Raw genomic sequence first — 24,587 nt, 5'->3', positions numbered from 1 at the left:
TGTCAATCTTTCATCCATCCTTTTAGCCCTAAGAACTGCATGCTTGGTACCTTTGTAATCACCTATGGAATTGCTAACTATGTCTGGTATATGAAGAACAGTGAGGAACACCAAAAGAGGAAAATTGAGAAGGAACATTGTAAAGGGAAGGAGCACCAACAGAGTGTTAAAGAGAGTAAGAAAGAATAAATGAGACATGATACAAAGACTTACTTGAGCTTACTTATTTTGTTTACCCGCAGGATTTCCTCTGCTATATCAGTCCTTCTGAATCCTGAGAGATTTAATGGGGGCTTAACTCCAACATAACCCTTATTACCTCCCTTGTTCCGTCTCAGTGGTGTGTGTGTGTGTGTGTGTGTGTGTGTGTGTGTGTATGCATGTATGTGTATATATGTGCACAAGTGTGAGTATATTTGTGTGTATGCATGTGTGCATGCATAGTTTCAATTTCTACTACTACAAGGCTTTTTGTTGAAGGCACATGGAATATTAGTTTCCCCAATTAATTATTCAGCATGCATTGTTGGTTATTAAGGTTTATATTTAAACAAAATGAAGTAATGGGAAAGCAATGTTATACTACCAAGTGAATTTGTCAAGAAACCTAACTGTTAAAACACTTCTGTCAGATGAGCATTCAGTATGATTTTCTTTCTATTAAAATATTACTATAAGTGCATTTAATGTATTTTTGAGTTTACTAAAGCCATTACCATATAAATAACTGTTGATCTATGATTTTAAGAACCTGATTAAATAAATGATCATATAACGTTAATGAGTGTATTGCAAAAATAAGAAAATTTGTATTTTTCATTTCAAATTTGTGAGCAATACACTAATTAATTGAGATTCAGTGACAGAGCCTAGAAACAGACTACTACTCTGTTGGTCATATTAATGAACATATTTGTCATATTTAGAAATGGTTGAGGAAAAACTTTACAGCATTGGAAAGATAAGACTTAGTGTTAGATGTTTATTCAATAATTATATAGATGTGAATATATTATATATAAATTGAAATATATATCATATATGTGTGAAAATTACAAAAATATCAATCATGAAAAAATATTACATAATTGAAAAAATATTAAAGTATTGATAGCTTGTATAATCTATCAAAAGTTCAATCAGTTCTTCAATTAACCTCAAATAAAATACATCTAATTAGACTAAGAATGTAGGCATAGAAGAGATTTTATTCTCACTACAATATTCCTCAGCACAGACAAAACTATACAAATTTGCTTTAACTTACGTGTAATAATTACAATATTTGCAGTAGCCTTAGTTTTCTGATGACTTTCAGGTTTGACAAAAAAATGCATGCATTGCTTCTTTTTTGGATTATGTTAAAATATTTACTTATTTATTTATTTATTTATTATGTATACAATATTCTGTCTGTGTGTATGACCGCAGGCCAGAAGAGGGCACCAGACCCCATTACAGATGGTTGTGAGCCACCATGTGGTTGCTGGGAATTGAACTCAGGACCTTTGGAAGAGCAGGCAATGCTCTTAACCTCTGAGCCATCTCTCCAGTCCCCCCCCCCTTTTTTTTTTTGGATTTTTGAGTCAGGGTTTCTCTGTAGCTTTTGGTTCCTGTTCTGGAACTAGCTCTTCTAGACCAGGCTGGCCTCGAACTCACAGAGATCTGCCTGCCTCTACCTACCGAGTGCTGGGATTAAAGTCGTGCACCAACTCCGCCTGGCCATGCATTGCCTTTTGAAGATTTCTCTCAGAATATTCTTTCTGAAAATCTTTCTCACTTACCTATGAGAAAGCTGAAAGTCATGGCTGTCATAAAAGTTCTGAGTTATTCTGCTACACATGTGCAATGCTATGATAATGTGCAAGACATTCCTGTACATGGGTGGTCATTGCTACAGCAATCTTCTGAATGCATATATGCTGTTAGAAAAGTCATTCACTAGTCCATCAGAAACACTCTCTTTAGTTTATGCCCGGAAATAGAGATGAAGTTGAATCGTGCATATTGTACTTTTCAGTGAAGAACAAAGAATTTAAAACAATAACGACAACTAAAAAGCAACAGTACACCTTATTCCAGGTCAAAAATAATCCATTTTACTAGGTGGATAACAAAATCGGTACACATTGAAATATTTGAGTGGAAATTGAACACGATATAAAAATAAATGCTTCTGGAATATTTGAAAAGAAATCAACAAGAGATATTAACAAAGCTTGGGACTGAAATATGATAGAATGACACTCATTAAAACAGGATTTAAATGTATTTAATGGAATTTCTATAAATCAAAATAGTTGTTAAAAGAAAGTCATAGAAATTAGTAAGTCAGTCTTCCTGTGCAGTGAGTAATAGTAAATATTAAGATAATTAAATCATTTTAAGAAAGGCATTGCATATCAATGACTTACTAAAAGTGTTACAACTTTATTTTGAAAAAAAAATATTTTCCTTAAAGTGTCAAGCTTTTGGGTTGTTAATCAGACATACTATGAAACAATAACAATAACCAAAATGTATTTGATAAATCTCTGGGTCTAGAACACTCTCTAAAATACCCATCTCAGGTAGCCTCCCAGGATTGCCACCACCTCATGAGAAGGAAACTGAGATTCAGAGAAGAAAGGAATCTGTCTAAGCTTTATCCTCTGTGGTCAGGAGTTGGACAAACTCTCTGGAGGCCATTTCATCAAGTTGGTTAACAACTGAATCCACAAGTGAAGAAAAATTCATGGTGCTGTCTGCTTAAACAGGGCCAGTCAGTCTGTGGATCAAAGGCTCTGATTAAAATTACATTTTCCTAGGGGATAGAGGAAAGTCCTTGACATATAAAGATGAGGCCCTGAGTTCAGGTCCACAGTACACACCTGAAAAGCTTGGCACAGAGGACCAGCCCATAACCTCAGTGCTGAGGATAGACACAAGATAATGCTTACAGTGTTGTGTCACCGAATGTAGGTGTGAGATAGAGGTTTCATGAGAGACCCTGCATCAAAATAAGGTGGCAAGTAGCAGAAGACAGCCTACATCATCTGCCTGTGGTCTCCACATGGGCTTGAAAGGACAAGAACACCCTTCCCATACAGACATTTTCTATGCACACTACACACAGGCACACACACGCGCATGCACACACACATAAACACTCATGTGCACATGCACACACATATACATACACAGACACAAATGCACACCCACACACATACATATGCATTCATGCACACATGCACACACATACACACACGTACATATACATACACACATGCACACACACACATATGCACACACACACACACACACACACACACATAGTCACAGTCATACAGTAAATTGATTTGCTGATTTTGTCTTCTATGCCAGAACCATCTAAACAGAATCTCCACCCATCAGCCTGTGGTGGTCTGTTCAACTGGCTACATAAACTTCTACAGAATCAACCTTCTGATCTAAAGGGGTTTACTTTGTGCCTGTTTTGCAGGCTAAGAATGAAATGTCAAAATGATTATAAATTTTGTTTCTGTTGAGTGAAATCTTTGTTTGACTTTACATACAAAAGAGAGAGGACACATTCTTGGTATCATAAAACATTTAAGTTTTTTGCACAAACACATTAGTTACATAAAAAGGTCCCCACCTTTATACATTACCTTAACCCTAACATATTTTCAGAAACCATGTCATGTAGTGGCATTTCACTTGTATTTTAATAAATAAAACTTTACTGAAGATCTGAAAAGTGAAGCAGCCAATCATTGGCTCTTACCTTGACCTCAGTCCAAAATGGCAATCCAGCCTCTAGGAATCTCAGAATGAGACTGATATTGATAGCTTTTTCCTCCCGTTTTATAATCCTCTCTAGGATTGGGATTAAAGGTGTTTACATCTGGAATTAAAGAGATTCACTACCCGGTTTCCATGGCAACAAGTGTGGCTACTCGAATTAAATGTGTTTGCTGCAACTCTTTGGTCAGTAAGGCGGACCATTGGGGCTGTTTTACTCTCTGATTCTCAGGCAAGTTTTATTTATTAAAATACAAGTGAAATGCCACTATAGTGTTGAAGATTGAAGACTGGTATTGACATGCAAATGTTTTATTTAAAACAGACAATGTAATCCATAGCCAAGTTCTAGAAGATTTTTCTTATGAGCTCTGAAATGTTCATTCTCTTATGATGTATGCCATGAGGAGAATAAAGTTAGAAGTGAAATAAACATCAAAAAAAAAAAAGGAACAGAAAGATCTTAATAGCCAAAGTCCAAGAATCCTGCCACTGGATAGCGTCTTATAGATGTTGCACTCATGAAATATAAACAACACGCCTAAGCAAGACCTAGACAATGACCCCAGTGAACCTCCTAATGCCATAGGGGAAATTTCACAAGGTCCTTCCCTTCAGTGATGAAATACAAGCAGTAATGGTTTCTGAGAAAGGAACAATTAATTTTTTCCATCCAAGATGTTATCTAATTCCAAATATTTGTACATATATGTAAGACTTCAGGACCCAGTAGTCTGTGTGTCTGTGTGTGTGTGTGTGTGTGTGTTCAAGTCAATAATAATTATAGGAGAGATGTTGTGATCTTGAGTGAGAGTTGGGGGGAGCATGGGAAGAGGTGAAGGGGTGAAGGAGAAGGAGGGGTTAAAATGATGTACACATAGTATTTAAGAATGATGAAACAATCAAATATAATTTACAAAAATAAAAGAAAATAACTTCTAGAATGTTTTAATTTATTGAAAAAGCAATATATTTTTTAAACATTTTAATTTATTTACCTTAATATGTAGAAGATGATGATGATTAAGATGATAATGTGTTTTGTGTGTGTGTATATACGCCTATACATAAGCAAGCATTTGTCATGAAGCATATGTAGAGGTCGTAAAACAACTTAATGAAGGCATTGGTTTATCTTTTCTACTAGTGTGAATGGTAAGGATTGAACCTGGGATGTCATGTTTGGCTCTGTACTTTGAGCACACTAGTTTGCACAAAACTCTATATATTATTAGTGACAGGTTTTTTACTTGAAACCGAGGTAAAGTATCATATAAGTTAATTGAAATAAAATAAAATATCATCTATTATATATAGAGAGAGTAAATGACAAAATATAGAAGAAAAAATTTTGGATCTAAATTTTAACAGAAGTAACATAATAAAATAGTAACTTTCTGTTACAGTAATATCTTTGACATTGATAATCCTATGGGTTTTATGATGAAATTTCCACAGATTATATTAATAGAAATTGTAAATTTTATAAAATAATCTGTAGCTGATTAATAAAATGTGAGAGAGAAATGAGTTAACTATTTCATTAATTAAAAACAAGAACATTAGAGCAGTCAAAATATTTATCTGTCAAATATTAAACAAATAGTTCAAATATGTACAAAATAAATGAAAACAGGGAACACCATTTCCAAATAGGATAGCTAATTTTATAATTTCTATTCTCCTTTATTCTCTTAAAGTCAATAATCACACGAGTTAAAAAAAAATGGATTCCTATTAAAGTTAGCATTATCCCAAAGTTAATTGGTATAGAAATTTAAAATTCTTTTGATGGAATTATTTATGCCAGATGGCAATATTATACTCCATTAAAAATGACAAAACTATATAGGCTCTTTTAAATGAAGGTTGGATTTATGATGGGCTCCCTTTCTTGTTGGTGTAAAAACAATACAACAGGATAGTCTGGTTATGTAATGAAACATCTATGTTGATACATATACGTGCTGATAAGAGTAATTTGGATTTCATCAATTATGCAGTGACTATGATTATTCTATGCTCTTTAGAACACAGTACAAAAATGCAACAAAACAAGCTAACACATGAATGGAAAGAGAGAGAGAGAGACAGAGACAGAGAGAGTACAGCATAGCAGATAGTGGAAAGTAGGTATCACAACTCATAAGGAAAAGAGAGAGACATTTGTTTTTGTAATCTGGGATGAAATGAGAAGATTTTTTATGAGTAGGAACCAAGGGAAAAAAAATTAACCATCACCTCAACCTTCCCTCAGTTACCAAAAAATTTAGCACTGCCACAACCCTTCTCTGAAAGCAAATTCTATTGTAGCATTCTGGAAAGTCACATTCTCCTAAACATTGTATCATTATTACCTTCTCAAGTCTTTGTGAGATTTCAAAGGAACAGATTCCTGGCCTTATCCTCATTTTATACACAAGGAAATTAAAGTATAGAATTAATTACAACAAGAGACTTGGCAAAGATAAAATCTCCACCTCTGTATTTGATTCAACTAAGAAGAACTTGGAAATTTGATGTTTTTGCTTCTTTCTCTTAGCCTCATTGGCATTGAATATTTTGATGACTTCCCCAAATTTCGTCCTATCAGGGTCACAAAATTTTGCCAAGTTTTAGTCACACCTGTTCAGAGATGGCAAGATCATCTTGAACACACACACACACGCACACACACACACACGCACACACACACAAAGGTGCGAATCTAAAAGCTATATCTGAAGCAATCAATAAAAGTAACCAAGTCAGAGGTGTTTTTATTAACAGTCGACCAGTAATGATTTATTTGAATACTATTGAATAACCAGGGAGATGGGTCATGCCGATTAGGAAATTATATTAATTACATTAATTTATTCAGGAAGAGTCATTTTCTGTGGAGGGAAATTCTGGACTCTATAAAGTTACGAAAAGGAGCTGAGCACCAGCATGAATCTATTCATATCTCCCTTTTCCCTGTTTATGATAAAATATTGTCAGCTGATTCAGGACCCCAAGTATTTTGACTTCAACAGAATGAAATATAAGAGAAAAAATAGGAGATAACTGTTTTATGGAAGTTCAAAAAAGGAAGTAACCTTTAAATTATATAATTTCTTTCAAAAATGCTTAGCAGACACTAGTCTAGTTTCTGAAGATACAGAGGCAAATAATTTACAAAGCTTTGCTTTCATGTAGTTTATCACTTCTCTCTAAAAGCAGCTTTTCTACTGTGCAGATTCATGGACATATCAGTTTATCAGTTTTCTTCATTATTACTATGATCTTTGTTGAGTGCCATATGAAAGGCCTGAGGATGTATTGCGGAAAGCCAAATAGGCCCCACTATATAAGTGAGATCCAGTCACTAAATTTTAGACAAGTCCCTCCTTGAGTAGCATATTAGAATATAAGGAATAACATAGTAATAGCTGCAAGGCACATTACTGAATTAATGATGTTCACTTAATTAAGGTAAGGGCTTGAAATTCTTTCAGAAGACTTTTTCTGAAATGTCTTTTTTTTTTTCTGAATGGTCAAATCATGATTTCCTTTCTAAAAGCAACTGCCACAGCATGGAATAGTGAAAAGCAAAAGTGCTGCATTTTTTTTTTAAATTTATTTATTTATTAAGGATTTCTGCCTCGTCCCCACAACCGCTTCCCATTTCCCTCCCCCTCCCCCCGATCAAGTCCCCCCCCCCTCATCTGCTCGAAGAGCAATCAGGGTTCCCTGACCTGTGGGAAGCCCAAGGACTGCCCACCTCTATCCAGGTCTCGTAAGGCTGCATTTTTTTGCCCAACTCTCTAATTCTGGAAGCATCAAATTTTAGAATTTACTGGTATGAGGTAGATATTACTATAAACCTTTATGCTAGAACATTCATATTTCTATAAATTAAGATATGCCCACCTCTATCCAGGTCTCGTAAGGCTGCATTTTTTTGCCCAACTCTCTAATTCTGGAAGCATCAAATTTTAGAATTTACTGGTATGAGGTAGATATTACTATAAACCTTTATGCTAGAACATTCATATTTCTATAAATTAAGATATAGTTAAAATATCCAAGAAAATCAGAATATTTTTGTAAGAAATATTCTTTAAATCAAAGTAAACCTTTAAAACATAGTAAAAATTTCCATCAAATGGTATGATAATAATGGATATTTAATATCATTATAAATAGGACTGGGCACCATGATTCATGTCTTTAATTCTAACACTCAGTAGGAAGAGGAAGGATGATGAGATCAGTCAAAGTTCTATAGAGAGACCATGTCTCAAAAAAAAATCCTTTGATATAATGCAGTAAAATTAAAATGTGTGTACTTAAATGTTTTAACACTAAAGACCCCACATTTGTTGTGACGATATCACAAATAACCTATCTGTTACATTGCTGCAAAGTTCACTTGAGTAGCAAACATATCATCTGAAAGCAGAAACAGGTCATATTTGCCTAAAACATCAAATGTCAATTTTTAAAATTAGAAAAAAATTCATGTAGATGTTTTCTCACTCATTTGTCTTTGACTTATAAAGGTTACCAAAATATGGAACCAACAAGAGAAAAATAAACAAAGCTAGGGAAATGCTAGTCCCTTGTCAACATTACAGAGTTGTCTGGGGCATGAAAACTTCATCTTCAAGGTCATGCACCCAATATTTAAATAATGAATTTCTGTTCATGTCCTCCAGAGTTCTGCAATTTTTATCGATTAATAACAAGTATATGCACTTCTGCCTTTTTCCATTCCCCAGCCATGAAAAAAATCAAGCAGAGTATGAGTTATTTTTTAGAAGTGTTCTTTTTTTCTCTTTAAGACTTTCTATCCAAATATTTGATATTGTGTTTAGATTACATGTGCTAAACTACTGTGCCATGGGAGCTACACATAACAGCAAACCATACTTATCATGTCCAACTTGATACCATGGATAACTCTTTACTCACAAATCAAATATTCCATTTCTGCATTACTTAAGACATCAAATTAATATATGTTTTATGCTTTATTCATAAAAGCATTTTCCTAATTATTAATATTTGGCATGGTAAACAGAAATATGGAAGGTTGCATTCACACATATAAGATAAATATAATAAATCTGAATTTTCATAATCTTAAGAGCATTTTGATGTTTCCATAACTTCTTTATTTAAAATGTCTACTTTCTTCCAAATAATAATAAGTGTTATTTTTAATTGAATATTTCCAAGTACCAGACCCTTACTAAGATTTCGCATTTCTATCCAACAACAACCATTTATGTAAATGTCATTTTCCCCCTTACATGAACAAGGTCCTAAATGATTAGGAGGCTCAATGATTCCACATCTGTGCAACTGACTGTATAAATTCTTTAGTTCAGTTTAGTCTGTGGAATAGAGACCAAATAAATATGTCAATAGCAATGTATCTTATGCATAGTCAATGTGTTTTGAAAATAAGCTTCCCCATAAAATTACATTATTTGAATTGCTTCCTGAGCAAAGATGAAACTTTACAGAAGGAAAACAGACCACATCCCTAAAATATTGGGGCTGTAAACCAATCCCCTGCCTCAAAAGCAAAACATAGTAGAGACAAAACTATTAAATATTAATTGTGTTCTTTTGATCTAAGTCAATCAAGCTTCAAATTAAACAAAAGAAATGATTTTGCACCAATAAGCTAAAAAGTCATATTTTCTGTATACAAAGTTAATTATTTATGTTAAAACCTTGTGAACAGTGTCTCTATTCCTGTGATGATATTCTTGTTGCTATTCTTATTTCAGTAAAACATAAACATTTTAATATTTCCTAGTGCTAAACACACACATGTTATTTATATATCCATTTTAATATGTATTTTGCATCTGACAAGGCAATCCCCTTAAGACCCTTTTACTGACCTACCTGTCATTATTGTGGGGTACACAATGTCACCTTTCTAATGCACAATGAATTACAAAGAATTTGCAAGGCATACAATCCATCATGCTGGCACTAAGTAGGTTTGCAGAGTAGATATCAGATATCACAAATGCTCTTTAGACAGTTACCAGAAAACAAAAATTGGAAACTTATACAAAACAGTCCTATGATGAATAGCCATGACAGCTCTCCAAAGTAAAGGGGACTACTCCTCTGCAAATAACCTTGTCAAAAGCGAACGTTGTGGGGAGCTTCTCTGGCAGTAAAATAGAATAATTTAAAAACTTGTTAATGGCTCTGCCTCATAGAAATTCATGAACACAGAATGTACTCAAAATAAGAAAGGAATTGTTTCTGAATCAGTAACAGCAGCCACTCAAGATTGACTCAAATTGGGGAATGGTCAAAGATACACAAAATCACCATTTTCCTAAGAGATGTTTGTGTGAATTTCAATGTAATAACAACCCCCTACAACATAGGTATAAAAAGTATGCACATGTAAAAAAGAAATGTGCACATGGCCTGTGTGCACAGACAAGAGTCAGCGAGAATTGTTTTACTGTTGAGCATCCTCGTCATACCATTTGAGTTTAAAACATATCATGTCAGATACATACTTTCTTCATGCATCTATTTATGAACTGTATGTAATATATTTTGTGTTAATAATATTAAAATAGTTTTTTTAATGTCTTCACCTAAGTCACACAACTAACTTTTACAAATTAAAATCTTAAATAGAAAGAGATGTTTCATGTGTACCTGCATTTAGTCTTTCAACCACCCTTTTAGCTAAAGCTAAATGTGTCAAAGGAGTACATTTTACAATGATCTAACCTTCAATTATCCTTTTTAATAATTGGTTTATTAGTATTTTTGAAACTTTCTTACTAAAATTAGAAACTTAAATACATTTGAAATGATGAAATGGTCACAAGTAATATTCTGGAGAGCTTAGTTTATTATAAAAACAATAAAAGTATCTAACACCTATCACTTATAAGATAAATATACACAGAAATCTGAGATATATATATACCTCTGCAGTCATGTATATGAAATATATGGTCTAATGGCAATGATCATATAGGACCACGTTAAGAGAATATGACTTTTCAAGGATCAATAAATCATCAATATTTGCCAGGAGAAACTGAAAACCAGACAGGTAAGAATGAGTCCAAAGAATTACTAAACTTCTATTACTATCTGTTGTTGTTCTTGGGGTTTGGGTTTCTTTTGTGGGGGAGGGAGATGATTTGCATGTACTAGGGAAAAATAGAATAAAGGGGACAGAGATACTATGTGATTCTGGTCAATGTTTGGAATCTAAGACAAAATAGATTAATTTTTCACACATTGCCCTAAATTTACTGCTTCTTAACCAAGGCAAAGATGTTGACTGCTTCCTTGTATTTTCATTAACTTAAAATGTTTCCATTATCACCAGAAAAGTATGGTTTATTAAATCAAATTAGTTCTATGTTGAAAATAGTGCATATATTTAAAATTAAATTAAATATAATCAATAGTTTGTACTTGTTATATGTAATTCTGCTAAAAGCCAAGATGAAAAACAACACAAAATGAAAGTTGTATGGCCTTCTAGTTCACATGAATTACTATATACCTCAGCAACCCCAAAAGAAAAGAAAATGTATGTTGCAATATAACAAAACTTGGTTATCCCATTGTTTTAAGTATTTGTAAATGGTAAGTTAAATTGTTTAAATGTCCCATGTTTTCCTTATAGTTTACTATAAAGATCTTAAATACATGCATAAAAATAGAAATACAGGAAAACACCATCAGTATTCAATTAGACAATTTACAATTTTAAAAAGACTAAACATGTCTGATAAAATTATATTTTATATGAGTTTAAACAGCTGCTATTTAAAGCAAAAGATGGTGTGGGACAAGAGTATTCTGTCAATTATATTTTAAATAAATGCTGATTGGTCAGTAGCCATGCAGGAAGCATAGGTGGGATAACCAGACAGGAAGTAGAGGCAGGTCAATGAGAACAGGAGTATTCTGGAAAGAAGGAAGCTCTTTCTAGAGTCCTGCCTAGACACTGAAGAAGGAAGATGTGACCTACCCTGCCGAAAAAGTTACTAAGCCATCTGGCTAACACAGATAATAATAATGGACTAATAAAGGGCTATATAAGTCATAAGCGTTAATAAGAAACCTGAGCTAATGGGCCAATCAGTTTAGAACTTTTGGAGAACTCTGTGTGAATTTCTTTGGGGCTTAACAGCAGTGGGAACTGGGCAGGACAGAAACCCCAACAAGCAGGCCCTCATATTACAAAAAGATGCCAATAGTTCTAATTTTCATGTTGTGTGCGCTCTGTGTCATGAATTGTTCTACAGGATTCATTTAGATTAGTTATTTTAATTCCCACAGTGGTCCACAAGTGAAACAGTAGTGAAACTTCACACAGAGCTAAGCATCACATAAGGGGTAGAAAAATAGCAGGTAACCACAGCATGAGCTTTAATCCACTCAAATGGCCCTAGCCTGCTCTTAACCAGAATGCCATAAGAACTACAGAAGCTGGAGGAATAATGCACACCTGGCTCCCCTTCACACATTTGCCATCATGAATGCAGGCATGCTGCATTTCAAATCCCAAATGTGTGAATAATCACATCAATTTTCCTCTTCATTTCTTATGTGCATAAACAATCGCAAATGCAATCCTCGCTATTTCTATTCTCTCTCTACATATCAACATATTCAAATTTGCCTCTTCAAAACCATAAATGAGATTCTATTGAAATATATGGGCTGAGGAAAACGTGAATAACTCAGTTGCACCTTCAACACTTTTGAATTAAATCTGTCTAACATGTTTTCACCTTCAATATTTGACAAGTAAAGATTCAGGTTCTTCCCATCTTCCTTGATCACTGGCATTGCTACATGGAAAATATTTAATGGCTACTTCTGTATGCTGCACCTTGCCAGTTAGTTCAATTTAGATGAAAGCTGTTGTTTTCTAATTCCATTTCAGTGAGAATGACAGAGACAAATGGTCAAATTACCTGGAGAGTTCCTTTGGCAGAATAGGCTGCGTATGAGGAGAGCAGATCTTGGCTATGGCCTTTTCTGGCTCCTTCCCTGCAAGGTTGGCCATCAGGATAAAAACACTGGCCAGTGCTGCTCACCGTAATGGTGCCTGGAGAGGGCCCAGGGAAATCCAGCAGCACTGAGTAGTTCAAAAGCTGTGTATCTTCCAAGCCCAGTGCAGCCCAGTGAGTCTTAATCTTCTTTGGAATTTCCATGTCATCTTCACTTTTATAGAGTTGTAACAAATTTCTGAAAAAAATTAAAAGCACATTTTAAAAGAGGAGGAAGTCTTTACAATTTATATATGTGACTAAATTCATACGTGAGCCATTACGAATAGATTTTGTGAGATGTTGAAAGAGAAATGTGACAAAATCGGACCTTAAGAGATTTGCAGAGTGGTGGTAGTGAGGTGCATGGAGGGATCAAATGAAATCAAAGCATGATGAATTAATTTTTCAAGTGGGACTGCAAGGAATGATGAATGCCAACTACTGCTTTATGACTTCTGATTCTTCTATCAACATTAATAACATCCATGTACAATCAGTTCTCATACCAGCTATAATGATTATTAAGATATGTCATTACAGTTAATATGTTTCCCTATAAGAATACTGATATAATCTCTACCTACTGATATCTAAAACAGAACTCTGTTCTGTCCCTCTTCCACCCTGAATGTTTAAGCTTCGGTCTAAAATGCCCCTGGCAGGCTATTGTGTTCCATTGACTGTTTCTTAGAGGTGCAGGAGAAGAAGAAACTCGGGCGATTGTTGCCACTTATGGTGGTCCTTGAAGAAGTCACCCCACATCGTTTATGGCATAGCTCTCTGCTTCTTTATTGATCAAGAGACGTAAAAGAGTTTCCTCTGGAATTGTGAACTCTGATTAATTTCTACTTTGAATTGCTTCTGTCCCATATATAATCACAGGAAGGGATAGATAAACAGTGCATTAGCATTGAAACAAGCCTTTCATTCCAATATCGAGGTTATACATGGCATTGAATAAAGTTAAAGGTCTTTTGGGGAGGCTATATCATCCTCATATAAAATAGCATTAGGTGTTAATATTAATTTTCAATTTTGAATTCCTGAATCAATCCCATCAATTGGTACTGTGAAATACTAAGTCCCAAAATGCTGAGGTGGGAATTTGGCAGGGAGTGCAATCATCACTCTCATTTAAGTAGCCAGAGGGAGAATTAGACGTTGTCCACAGTACACAAGACAGCTAGAAAAAACCTTCTGTGAGGAAGCAGACCCATCCCAAAGAATGTAGACACAGGGATCTCGGATTTCTCAGCTCTAAAACTGTAAAAAATCAATTTCTGCTCAATCTAGGGTATTTTCTCAAAGCCATGTGGCTGGACTATGATAATTATGAAACTGCTGGCAATTACGAAGACATATAAACTTAAACTATTTGCCTTAATCACTGCTTGCCACAGGGTGATGCTATTGAATTTTTCTACCATTCAATTCCTCTAAGACATCATTAATTATGAAACATCCCTTCATTTTTGCTTTTTGATAAAAGTTATAAAATCAGCAAATGGATATTTTATTACCTCTTCTCTTACCAATTTAAAATTTTACTTTAATTTTTGAGTTACTATTCATAGGGTGACTTTTGGAAAATGTTTAATATAATATTTTTTAAAAAAGAAGTGCTAGCTGTTTTCATAAATAGGTTGGAAAACTTTTTCTGTTCTCCATTACTAAGATGTTCTTTGAAAGAGTATTGAACTTTATCATACATCCTGGTATGTTCATATGAGATCCATTCCAAAATAATAGAGCATACCAAAATAAATTCTGTCAAATAATATCAAGCTCTATTAACTAATGAGATGCGTTAGAATTTTTAGGTATTCACATCTAATTTTGGAAGCAATGCAATGTTTCTTTCAGGAATATCTTCTGTTTAATTTCGGCAAGAAATTATACAAACCTCATAGATAAGAAGTATTTTCTTTTGATTCCTTCTCTGAGAGAGATCAAATAAGATTAAGATATTTGAAGAATATTATATTTAAACTAAAAATTGTCTGTAATTGATGTCTTTTTATGGAAGAACTATGACCTGATTAATCAACACCTTTAATGTCATGTGCGTTTTCATTTCCTCTTTGAACTACAGGCCTTTCATCACTCTCTGCCCCCCTGCTAGTCATCTTCAGGTTCCAAGCTTTGGCGCAATGCTGGCTCAATACCTTTTACTTAGTTCAGTTTCTTTCTTGCTTCTTCTCACTGACAACTCAGATTAACCTAACAATCTTTTCAAATAAATCCACTGCAATACTCATTTTTATAAATACATATTTGCATTTTTAGAATACCAGTTTCAAAACACTGTCCCATGAGATCATTCAATAGAATTATCCCTTTCCACCATGCCTAATGACTTGAGATTGAGACATAAGGAAAGAAAAATCTTACAGGTTGTTTTCTGACCTTAATCTGGGCAACATGGCGGGGGCATGTGGCCACATACATACACACTCACACACACATGAATAAATATAATAATGTTCAGAAAATGCTTCAAGTAAACATGCAGACTATTGACTACCTGCAATTAAATTATAACTTTTTCAACAATTGGTACTTTTCCCACAATATCTAAAGGAGAAAAGTTCTGGGTAAAGTGATAAGGTTATGACTTAGGTTATTCCTTTCATAAACTGTAGTGCAGATGTTTGCTTAGAACTTTTAAGTGCTGTTCTTTGGCCCATCATTTTATACATTAGAGATTAAATACTTTAAATCTACTATACTATGCTTTCAGGATGAATTTAATTGAATACATAAGAGCATCTTTAGAGCAACCTAAACAATACAAAATCATTAACATACAACAAGCATCATCTAAGATGCTGGCAAAGCTTACGGATGCACATAATTATATGGGTGGTTGTCTAACTGGAAGGGCTAGTTTGGGTTCAGTGAGAGACCTTGTTCCAAACATTTGTCTGGAATGAGATAGAAACACTAAACAGAGACCATGGGCATTTACATGCGCTAGCACACAAGGTGTAACCCCACACACAAATTGATACTCTAACATCATTTATTCATAAATAGTTCATAGCATTCCTAATATTCAAACAGTTAATGTTTGATTTTCTTATTTTTAAAGCTGCCCTACCTCATTTTTTTTATTTTAAATTCACACAAACTTTTGTTTAGCTTCATTCCTCAAAGACCTGTGTCTAAAGAGTGTGGCATTTCATAAACAGGGTCTTACCTTCAAGTTCTAGAAGGTAATCTAGAGAAATGACAGCAGTCTATATTGTTTGTGGAATCTCTTAGACTTCCTTGAACAACATTATGATTTTTGCTTGTCATTGCAGTTATTGTTAAATAGTCTGTGGCTATTGGGATCCATTTTCAGCTCACATGGCACGATTTCATTTAAATTAGTTGCATACGTATGCACACACATCTGTCCTCTTCTCCCTCTGCATTTTCTTCCATCCTCTCTCCAAATGAAGTATCCCAGAAGTTTCCTCATTACCCCTAAAAAGTATCTGTATCATAATATCTGCCCTTCTAGAATCTCTCATCTACTACTTACATACCATGCACCCTTTTTACTTTTCTTGTTTCTGTGGTTACTACAGCTTATATACTCACAAATATTTGGAGTTAGGATCCTCATTTAAGAGAGAACATGAAGTCTTTGTTATTGTGGTTCTGAGATGGTCTCTCTCAGTATAACTCCCTTTAGTGACCTGGAACCCTCCATTGTGTGGAGTGACTTCTGGTCTCAGAATCTCGGGAGATGCTATTCCAACTGTCAAGAGACAGATATTACAAGTCCTACTCTGCTGTAAAGCCTGTGAACTAGTGCAGTGACTAGACCATCAAGACATCCCCAATGGTGCAATATTGATACCTTTATATTGGAGACAGGCAGCAGCACTCTCATTGGCCTGTCTGTAGAAGGAAGCACATGTCTGGTGACTTAGCCAAGTACCTGTAAGTTAGATATCTCTAATGTACATGTAAGCCAGGTAACTTTAACTTCTTCTACTACCTGTGGCTGGAGACTCATAGACATTAGAGGAGAACCTATTACTGCTATTTCCTAAGCCATATAATTGGTAACTGCATTCTAAATATTTATCATTATGCTCTCAGTTAAGTGTAGCTCTCACCTTTTATTAAAAACTTCTTCATGCAACAGATAAAGCCTGTTAAAGAGATGCTCAACTGGTCAACATGCACAAAATAAGTGAGTGCAGGGTGCCCAACACAACTGATATGTCTATATCACTATCACAACCACTATAAACAAAGTTCAGGGAAAATCCTGGATGATGGGTTGGAAGGACTGTAGGAACCAGGAGACAACATCTTCTATATATGACAGGAAAGCTGCACTAAAGTATACTCAGCAATTGGATGCCTAAATAAGACCAGCATAAAGATAACACTAGTTGTTACACCAAACTGGTCAGGAAAAATTCCACATTTTTAATGGCCAATGCCTGCTGAGAGGGAGAATCAGTTTTCTCCAGGGATGAGCTCCCACACAGGCTGTCCAAACTCAAGTGGTCAGACATGGGCACATGTATACATGAACAAAGCTGAGTTGATTCAGTAGGTTGTATATACTTCTGTGCACATGTGTGCATCTGCTTGAACACACAAACGTGTGTATCTCTGTGTGTATGTGCTTACAACAATAATTAAGAAGTGATCAAGAATTGGGTGGTGTGGAATATGGAGAGAGATGGAGGGAGAGAGTGATGTTGATGTAGTGTTCATGTATGAGGTTCTCCAAATAAAATATTAAAAAATAATAAAATACATTACATTTATACTGCTAAACCTTGGTGTTGTGCAAAACTTCACAAAAATAAACCTTGTGAAATCAAGTAAACTTAAATGAAATGATTTTATAATATATAAGTACTCGGACTGATATTGAGGTCTTTAATCCATTTGGACTTGAGTTTTGTGCATGGTGATAGATATGGATCTATTTTCATTCTTCTACAGATTGACATCCAGTTTTGCCAGCACAATTTGTTAAAAATGTTTTGTTTCTTCATTGTATACTTTTAGCTCCTTTATCGAAAATCAGGTGTTCATAGGTTTGTGGGTTAAAGTCAGGGTCTTCTATTCGATTCCATTGGTCGACTTCTCTGTTTTTATGCCAATACCAAGCTGTTTTCAAAACTGGAGCTCTGTAATAGAGTTTGAAGTCAGGGATGGTAATGCCTCCAGACAATCCTTTATTGTATAAGATTGTTTTGGCTACCCTGGTTTTTTGTTTTTCCATATAAAGTTGATTATTGTCTTCTCCAGATCTGTGAAGAATTTTGATGGGATTTTGATGGGCATTGCATTGAATCTATAGATTGCTTTTGGTAGAATTGCCATTTTTACTATGTTGATCCTCCCAATCCAAGAGCAAGGGAGGTCCTTCCATTTTCTGGTGTCTTCTTCAATTTCTTTCTTCAAAGACTTATAGTTCTTGTCAAATAGATCTTTCACTTCCTTGGTCAGAGTTACCCCAAGATATTTTATGCTATTTGTGGCTATCGTGAAAGGTGATGCTTCTCTGATTTCCCTCTCTGCTTCCTTATCCTTAGTGTATAGGAAGGCAACTGATTTTTTGGAGTTGATCTTGTATCCTGCCACATTACTAAAGGTGTTTATCAGCTGTAGGAGTTCTTTGGTAGAATTTTTGGGGTCGCTTATGTATACTATCATACCATCTGCAAATAATGAAAGCTTAACATCTTCCTTTCCAATACGAATCACCTTGATCTCTTTATGTTGTCTTATAGCTATTGCTAGAACTTCAAGCACTATATTGAAGAGGTATGGAGAGAGTGGACATCCTTGTCGTGTTCCTGATTTTAGTGGGATGGCTTTGAGTTTTTCTCCATTTAATTTAATGTTAGCTGTTGGCTTGCTGTAAATGGTTTTTATTATATTTAGGTAGGACCCTTGTATACCTATTCTCTCCAAGACCTTGAACCTGATAGAAGAGAAAGTGGGAAGTACTCTACAGCACATGGGCACAGGAGACTACTTCCTACGTATAACCCCAGCAGCACAGACACTAAGGGCATCATTGAATAAATGGGACCTCCTGAGGCTGAGAAGCTTCTGTAAGCAAAGGACACTGTCTCTAAGATAAAAAGGCAACCCACTTACTGGGAGAAGATTTTCACCAACCCCGCAACTGACAAAGGTCTGATCTCCAAAATATATAAGGAAATCAAGAAACTAGACCGTAAAAGGCTAATCAACCCAATTATAAAATGGGGCATTGAGCTGAACAGAGAATTCTCAACAGAAGAACTTCAAATGGCCAAAAGACACTTAAGGTCATGCTCAACTTCCTTAGCAATCAGGGAAATGCAAATCCAGACAACTTTAAGACACCATCTTACACCTGTCAGAATGGCTAAAATAAAAAACACCAATGATAGCCTTTGCTGGAGAGGTTGTGGAGAAAGGGGTACACTCACCCATTGCTGGTGGGAATGCAAACTTGTGCAACCACTATGGAAAGCAGTGTTTCGGTTTCTCAGGAAATTCGTGATCAACCTACCCCTGGACCCAGCAATACTACTCTTGGGAATATACCCAAGAGAGGCCTTATCATACAACAAAAGTATATGCTCAACTATGTTCATGGCAGCATTGTTTGTAATAGCCAGAACCTGGAAACAACCTAGATGCCCTTCAATGGAAGAATGGATGAAGAAAATATGAAATATATACATATTAGAGTATTACTCAGCAGTAAAAAACAAGGACTTCTTGAATTTTGCATACAAATGGATGGAAATAGAAAACACTATCCTGAGTGAGGTAAGCCAGACCCAAAAAGAGGAACATGGGATGTACTCACTCATATTTGGTTTCTAGCCACATATATAGGACATTGAGCTTATAATTCATGTTCCTAGAGAAGCTAAATAAGAAGGTGAATCCAAAGACAAACACATAGGCATCCTCATGAATATTAACCTTCATCAGGCGATGAAAGGAGACAGAGACAGAGACCCACATGGGAGCACCGGACAGAAATCTCAAGGTCCAAATCAGGAGCAGAAGGAGACGGAGCACGAGCAAGGAACTCAGGACCACGAGGGGTGCACCCACACACTGAGACAATGGGGATGTTCTATCGGGAACTCACCAAGGCCAGCTGGCCTAGGTCTGAAAAAGCATGGGATAAATCCGGACTAGCTGAACATAGCGGACAATGAGGACTACTGAGAACTCAAGAACAATGGCAGTGGGTTTTTGATCCTACTGCATATACTGGCTTTGGGGTAGCCTAGGCAGTTTGGATGCTCACCTTACTAAACCTGGATGGAGGTGGGCGGTCCTTGGGCTTCCCACAAGTCAGGGAACCCTGATTGCTTTTGAGCTGATGAGGGAGAGGGACTTGATGGGGGGAGGGGGAAGGAAATGGGAAGCGGTTGCGGGGAGGAGGCAGAAATCCTTAATAAATAAAAAAAAAACAAAAAAAATATATAAGTACTCATAAAGCTTTCACTTAAATAAGTAGCAGTCAATGTCTTATTGATATGAGTGACTTGTTTGAGGAATCCGTTGTATGATCTAAAATTCTTTTGAACATAAACATATATATTTATTTGTGACTTTCCTCATTTTTTAAAAATCTTTTCACGTAGTAAATGGTTTGCGAGATGTGGGAAGCATTTCTGTTATAATTAAGCAGGTTTCTATATTAAACCAGAAATGTTATTAAGGAATTAACTGCTATGCAATCTCAATTTACTAACTGAGGAACCTGGAAAAATAGAATTGTGTTACTCCAAACCACAAGGTATTTATTGGAGAGAAAGTTTCACTCTGACTTAATTTCTAAAATAAGGGTTTTTATGGGCCAGTAATTCTGGCAGGTAGCATAATCAACTGTCATGGCTGAGACCTGAATTTGGAATGAGCTTTGGCGTTAATGTTCCGTTGGCCAACAGAGACTTGATATGGAAGGATTTTGGCTTCGTTAGACAAAATTCTGTTTATATCAATGTTCAACACCTGCTACTGGATGAGCCACGGAGCAACACTGATGTCAGAACTGGAGGAAGTGGTGCATGCAGCATTCACAGTTCCGGGGTGACTGCCAAGAGTGTACTCTCAGTGAACAGACAGAGAAAATATCTCAGGAGTGATATTCACGTTGCAAAAGAGGAAATGTAGCATATGTACTAGATCCACTATTATTTCCTTCTGTGTGTATACAAAAGAACAAATGCTCATATTTATATTGTACAATTGATATTATGTATACATTAAAAAGCCGAAAGTTGAGTTACACAGATAATGCAAATAGTAAAGTGTTCATTTTACAAACTGGAGTTTTTTTTTTTTCCAAAACCATGTCAACTGTGGGTTATGGTAGAACATACCTATAACCTCAATGGGAGTGAGTGGACAGGTGAGTTCCTGGTGAAAGAGGGATATTGCTTCAAAGTGTGAAGTGAACAACACCAGTGCCTATGGAACAAGAGTCAAAGCTAAGGCATTCTTAGTATTTCATAGTACAGTAGTGCTTCCCTAGGGCGCGCAAAGCTCTAGGCATGATATCAGCTTGGGGAATAAGATAAATGGTGTGACATCTTAAAGATGTCACTCCTAGTCAAACAATGACACAGGAAAATTAATATACCCCTTCAAGGGCACAATAGATCAATTTTGACAGATTGAGAATGCTCTAAATGAGAAAAAAACTGAAACTGATTATATTTTACATGAAAAATTAGTGCAGAAGTGGATTCTCTTTGAGGGATCTTGATCCTCTACTCCTGATGGAGCACCCTGCCTAAAGCTATTTGCTTTGCAAATATTAGAAGGCATGCTGATGGACTAGCTTGATACTCAACAAGTACATGTTTAATTTTATATTTATGTCAAACAACTTCTATAAGACAAAAAAACAAACTGGATTTGAGAAAATAGAACACATTGAAATAAGACATCCTGTCAAGATAACCATTATTCCATATTCTCGAAAAAAACTTCAATGATCCAATTCTCACCCTAATACCCTTACCCACATTAAACAGACAGAAACTTCATAGCTGATCATTTGCAAGGGGAAAACATAATGGAATGTCATAGGATTCTGCATTTAAAGTATATTTTAGAACGGAACTGTAAAGAAATGACATAAAATCATTGTGACTGCTGAGGTGTGAAGGACTATATCAACCCTTTCTGAGAACAGTACTCTGAACAATAATAGTGCCTGCATTCTGAACTTGGTGTTTCTCAAGGCATATTAAGCCAGATGTCACTGTTCTCATTAAATTATTTTAATTCATTTAATCACAATCTAAAGGCACATCACAATAATGGACAAATTAATCTTCATATCAGGCATTACAGGCCTTCACTTTCACCTTCTTATGTGATTCAATGGCATAAATCCAGAAATTACACTGACTCACAGGGGCTTTTGATTAAATGATAGACTACTCAAATACCTAAACATGTGTGCACACATATACACACATACTACATATTCATTTTCCATTCATTTGTTGATAGATATCTATGGTGATTCCCCTCCCTAACCATTAAGAATAAAACAGCAATAAATATGGAAGTACAAATGTTGAAAGCTTTGATGTATGCTCAAACTTTTCCTGGATATGTGCAAGTGTGTGTATGAGTGTTTGGATTTGTCTGTATGTGTCCTTGAGAATATGTATGCATGTAAGTGGGAAGGCAGTGACACTGATTCAAACACATATGAAGTATAACATGTCAAACCTGAAAAGAAACAGATGTTTCCTGGCCTTAAGGGCATGAAAAATTTTCTGTTTAGCAGAGTGTGCCAGGACTGTCCTAACTTCTTCAGTTTACAGCATTGAGTAATTTTTTTGTCTTGATACTCTCTGCACTAGTAACTGGAAGCATGTTTCTAATCTTAAACTCAACCATATTTTATCAAAATATAACCAGTGTGTATCTATTGTCTGTCAGCTATTTCATAGCTTAAATGGCTAAGGATGTAAAGAAGATAGAAAGATCTCTGACTTGGGGACAGGTCTCTAAACATATACAGACCAAATTGAAGATACAATAAATGCAAATCTAGAGTCAAAGTTGAATGTTGTGACAAACTTATTTCCATAATTGATAGAACAAGGATGAACAAGAAATAGATGATGAAAATAACTTAATTTTTACATTTGGATAGTTCAACTATCCACTGAGTGACTAGTTTGTCCAATGAGTGTACAAGTATAGAACATTTATATGTTACCTGATGCCAGACTAGAAAACAAATCATGCTGGGATTAAAACCCACTGAAATCACATAGATTGCATTATCTGAATTCAATGGTCTGTGTGTTCATTATTATGTTAATGCTGTATAATGAGGACCTTTGGAGTCCAGCCCCAAGGCCCCCTTCAGGGTTCAGATTAGACACTGCTGCAAGTGAAAGCGCTTTGGTTACATGAGGGCAAATGAATTCTCTCACACTGTGCTGTTTGAAACAATTGTCTATTCTTCTGCTTCTTTTCTAATTCTCCTGTCCTAATTCTAATTCTGCCTAGTTTTTTTTTTTCCCCCTCTAGCCTCATAACTTTTTTTTCTTACAGGAGTCTTCAAACCATGAAAAAGTTACAAGAGTTACCTCTCATTGGTCAAAAGCACATCCCTCGTGTAAGCAATAAGTAGCTAAGTTATTTACTGTGGCAACACAAGTTTCCCAGGTTACAGGAGTAAGACTGTGACCAGACAGGAGGAGGCACAGTGCCCAGTGACAAACAATGACACATAGGTTTATTGTCAGAAGATTTGGCAAGTGAAAAATTGGCATGCTTTTTTTGGGGTGCTTTGTGGAGCAACCTAGGTTGAACATCTGTGAAACTGACCCTGTGCATTGCTGTAAAGTTTTAAACTTATGATCTATTTACAAAAATCCTTTAGTCTAGTTAGAATGTGCTCTGAGGTAAAGTAAACAAATTATGTGCAGTTAGTCTGAACAAAAGGAATAAAGCAGGCATTTAAGTGTCTACAATGGACAATAGATCTCGTTATAAAGCATGTCTTAGTATGTTTTCTATATATCCAAATTATATAGCTAAATGAAAAGTCATCTTCCTGACTACCCACAGATATATGTGCCCATAAGATTGAGATGTAATTATGAGATGATATTATGAGATTATATATACAGTTCACATGAGATTTTGCACTATTAGGGAGATATCAAGCTGCTTTAGCAAAGGTAAACAACAATTACCAGAGCACGTTGTCCTGCAGGTTTGACCTGGACAGGATTAACCTCCATCAGAGAATCATTCCTCTGGCTGGTTGACATCTGACATTAGTTGCTTCCTGCTGTATCTCTCATAGTCCCTGATAGCTATACTCTTTTGGTGTCTTTAGGTTTCTAATATGGTTTCAAATCCTAGACTATAATACTGCTTATTTGGCTATGCTAGTAGTGGCATGATGTTTGCACTTTACTATAGACTTCCATCACAAATATTAAAACTCATACCTCTTGTCTTCTTATTAAATTTTTATTTTTAAAGTTTTATATATTTTTATCATATTCACTCCTTTTGCCCTAGTCCTCCAAGATCATCCTCATCTCCTCTTCTCGCTACCAACCCAGTTTCACATTCTTTCTCTTTCATAAAATACAAAACTAAAAAAGAAATAAAACAAAACAAAAAAGAAATAACACCAACTCATAACAGAAGTATACACAACAAAACATGGAGTCCATTTTGTGTTCATCAACTGTTCCTGAGCATGAGGCCTACACTAGAGAGAGTGTGTTTGATAAC

At 35.4% G+C, this 24,587-nt stretch overlaps 1 protein-coding gene across 1 annotated transcript in view; it reads right to left on the bottom strand.

Moving 5' to 3' along the window:
* The window catches only part of Naaladl2 (N-acetylated alpha-linked acidic dipeptidase like 2), an 835,422-nt gene that overhangs the window by 488,441 nt on the left and 322,394 nt on the right, over positions 1-24,587 (bottom strand). Inside the window, exon 3 of the mRNA XM_041659204.1 lies at positions 12,744-13,017. Coding sequence (XP_041515138.1) covers positions 12,744-13,017 — 274 coding nt within the window. The remainder of the gene's footprint in view (positions 1-12,743; positions 13,018-24,587) is intronic.

The sequence above is a fragment of the Microtus oregoni genome, unplaced genomic scaffold (genome assembly GCF_018167655.1).
Source record: "Microtus oregoni isolate MIOR12 unplaced genomic scaffold, Mior012 000010F_ref0000083, whole genome shotgun sequence".
Lineage (NCBI taxonomy): Eukaryota > Metazoa > Chordata > Mammalia > Rodentia > Cricetidae > Microtus > Microtus oregoni.
Note: the sequence above shows the minus strand (reverse complement) of the source record. Positions and strands in the feature narration are given on the sequence as shown.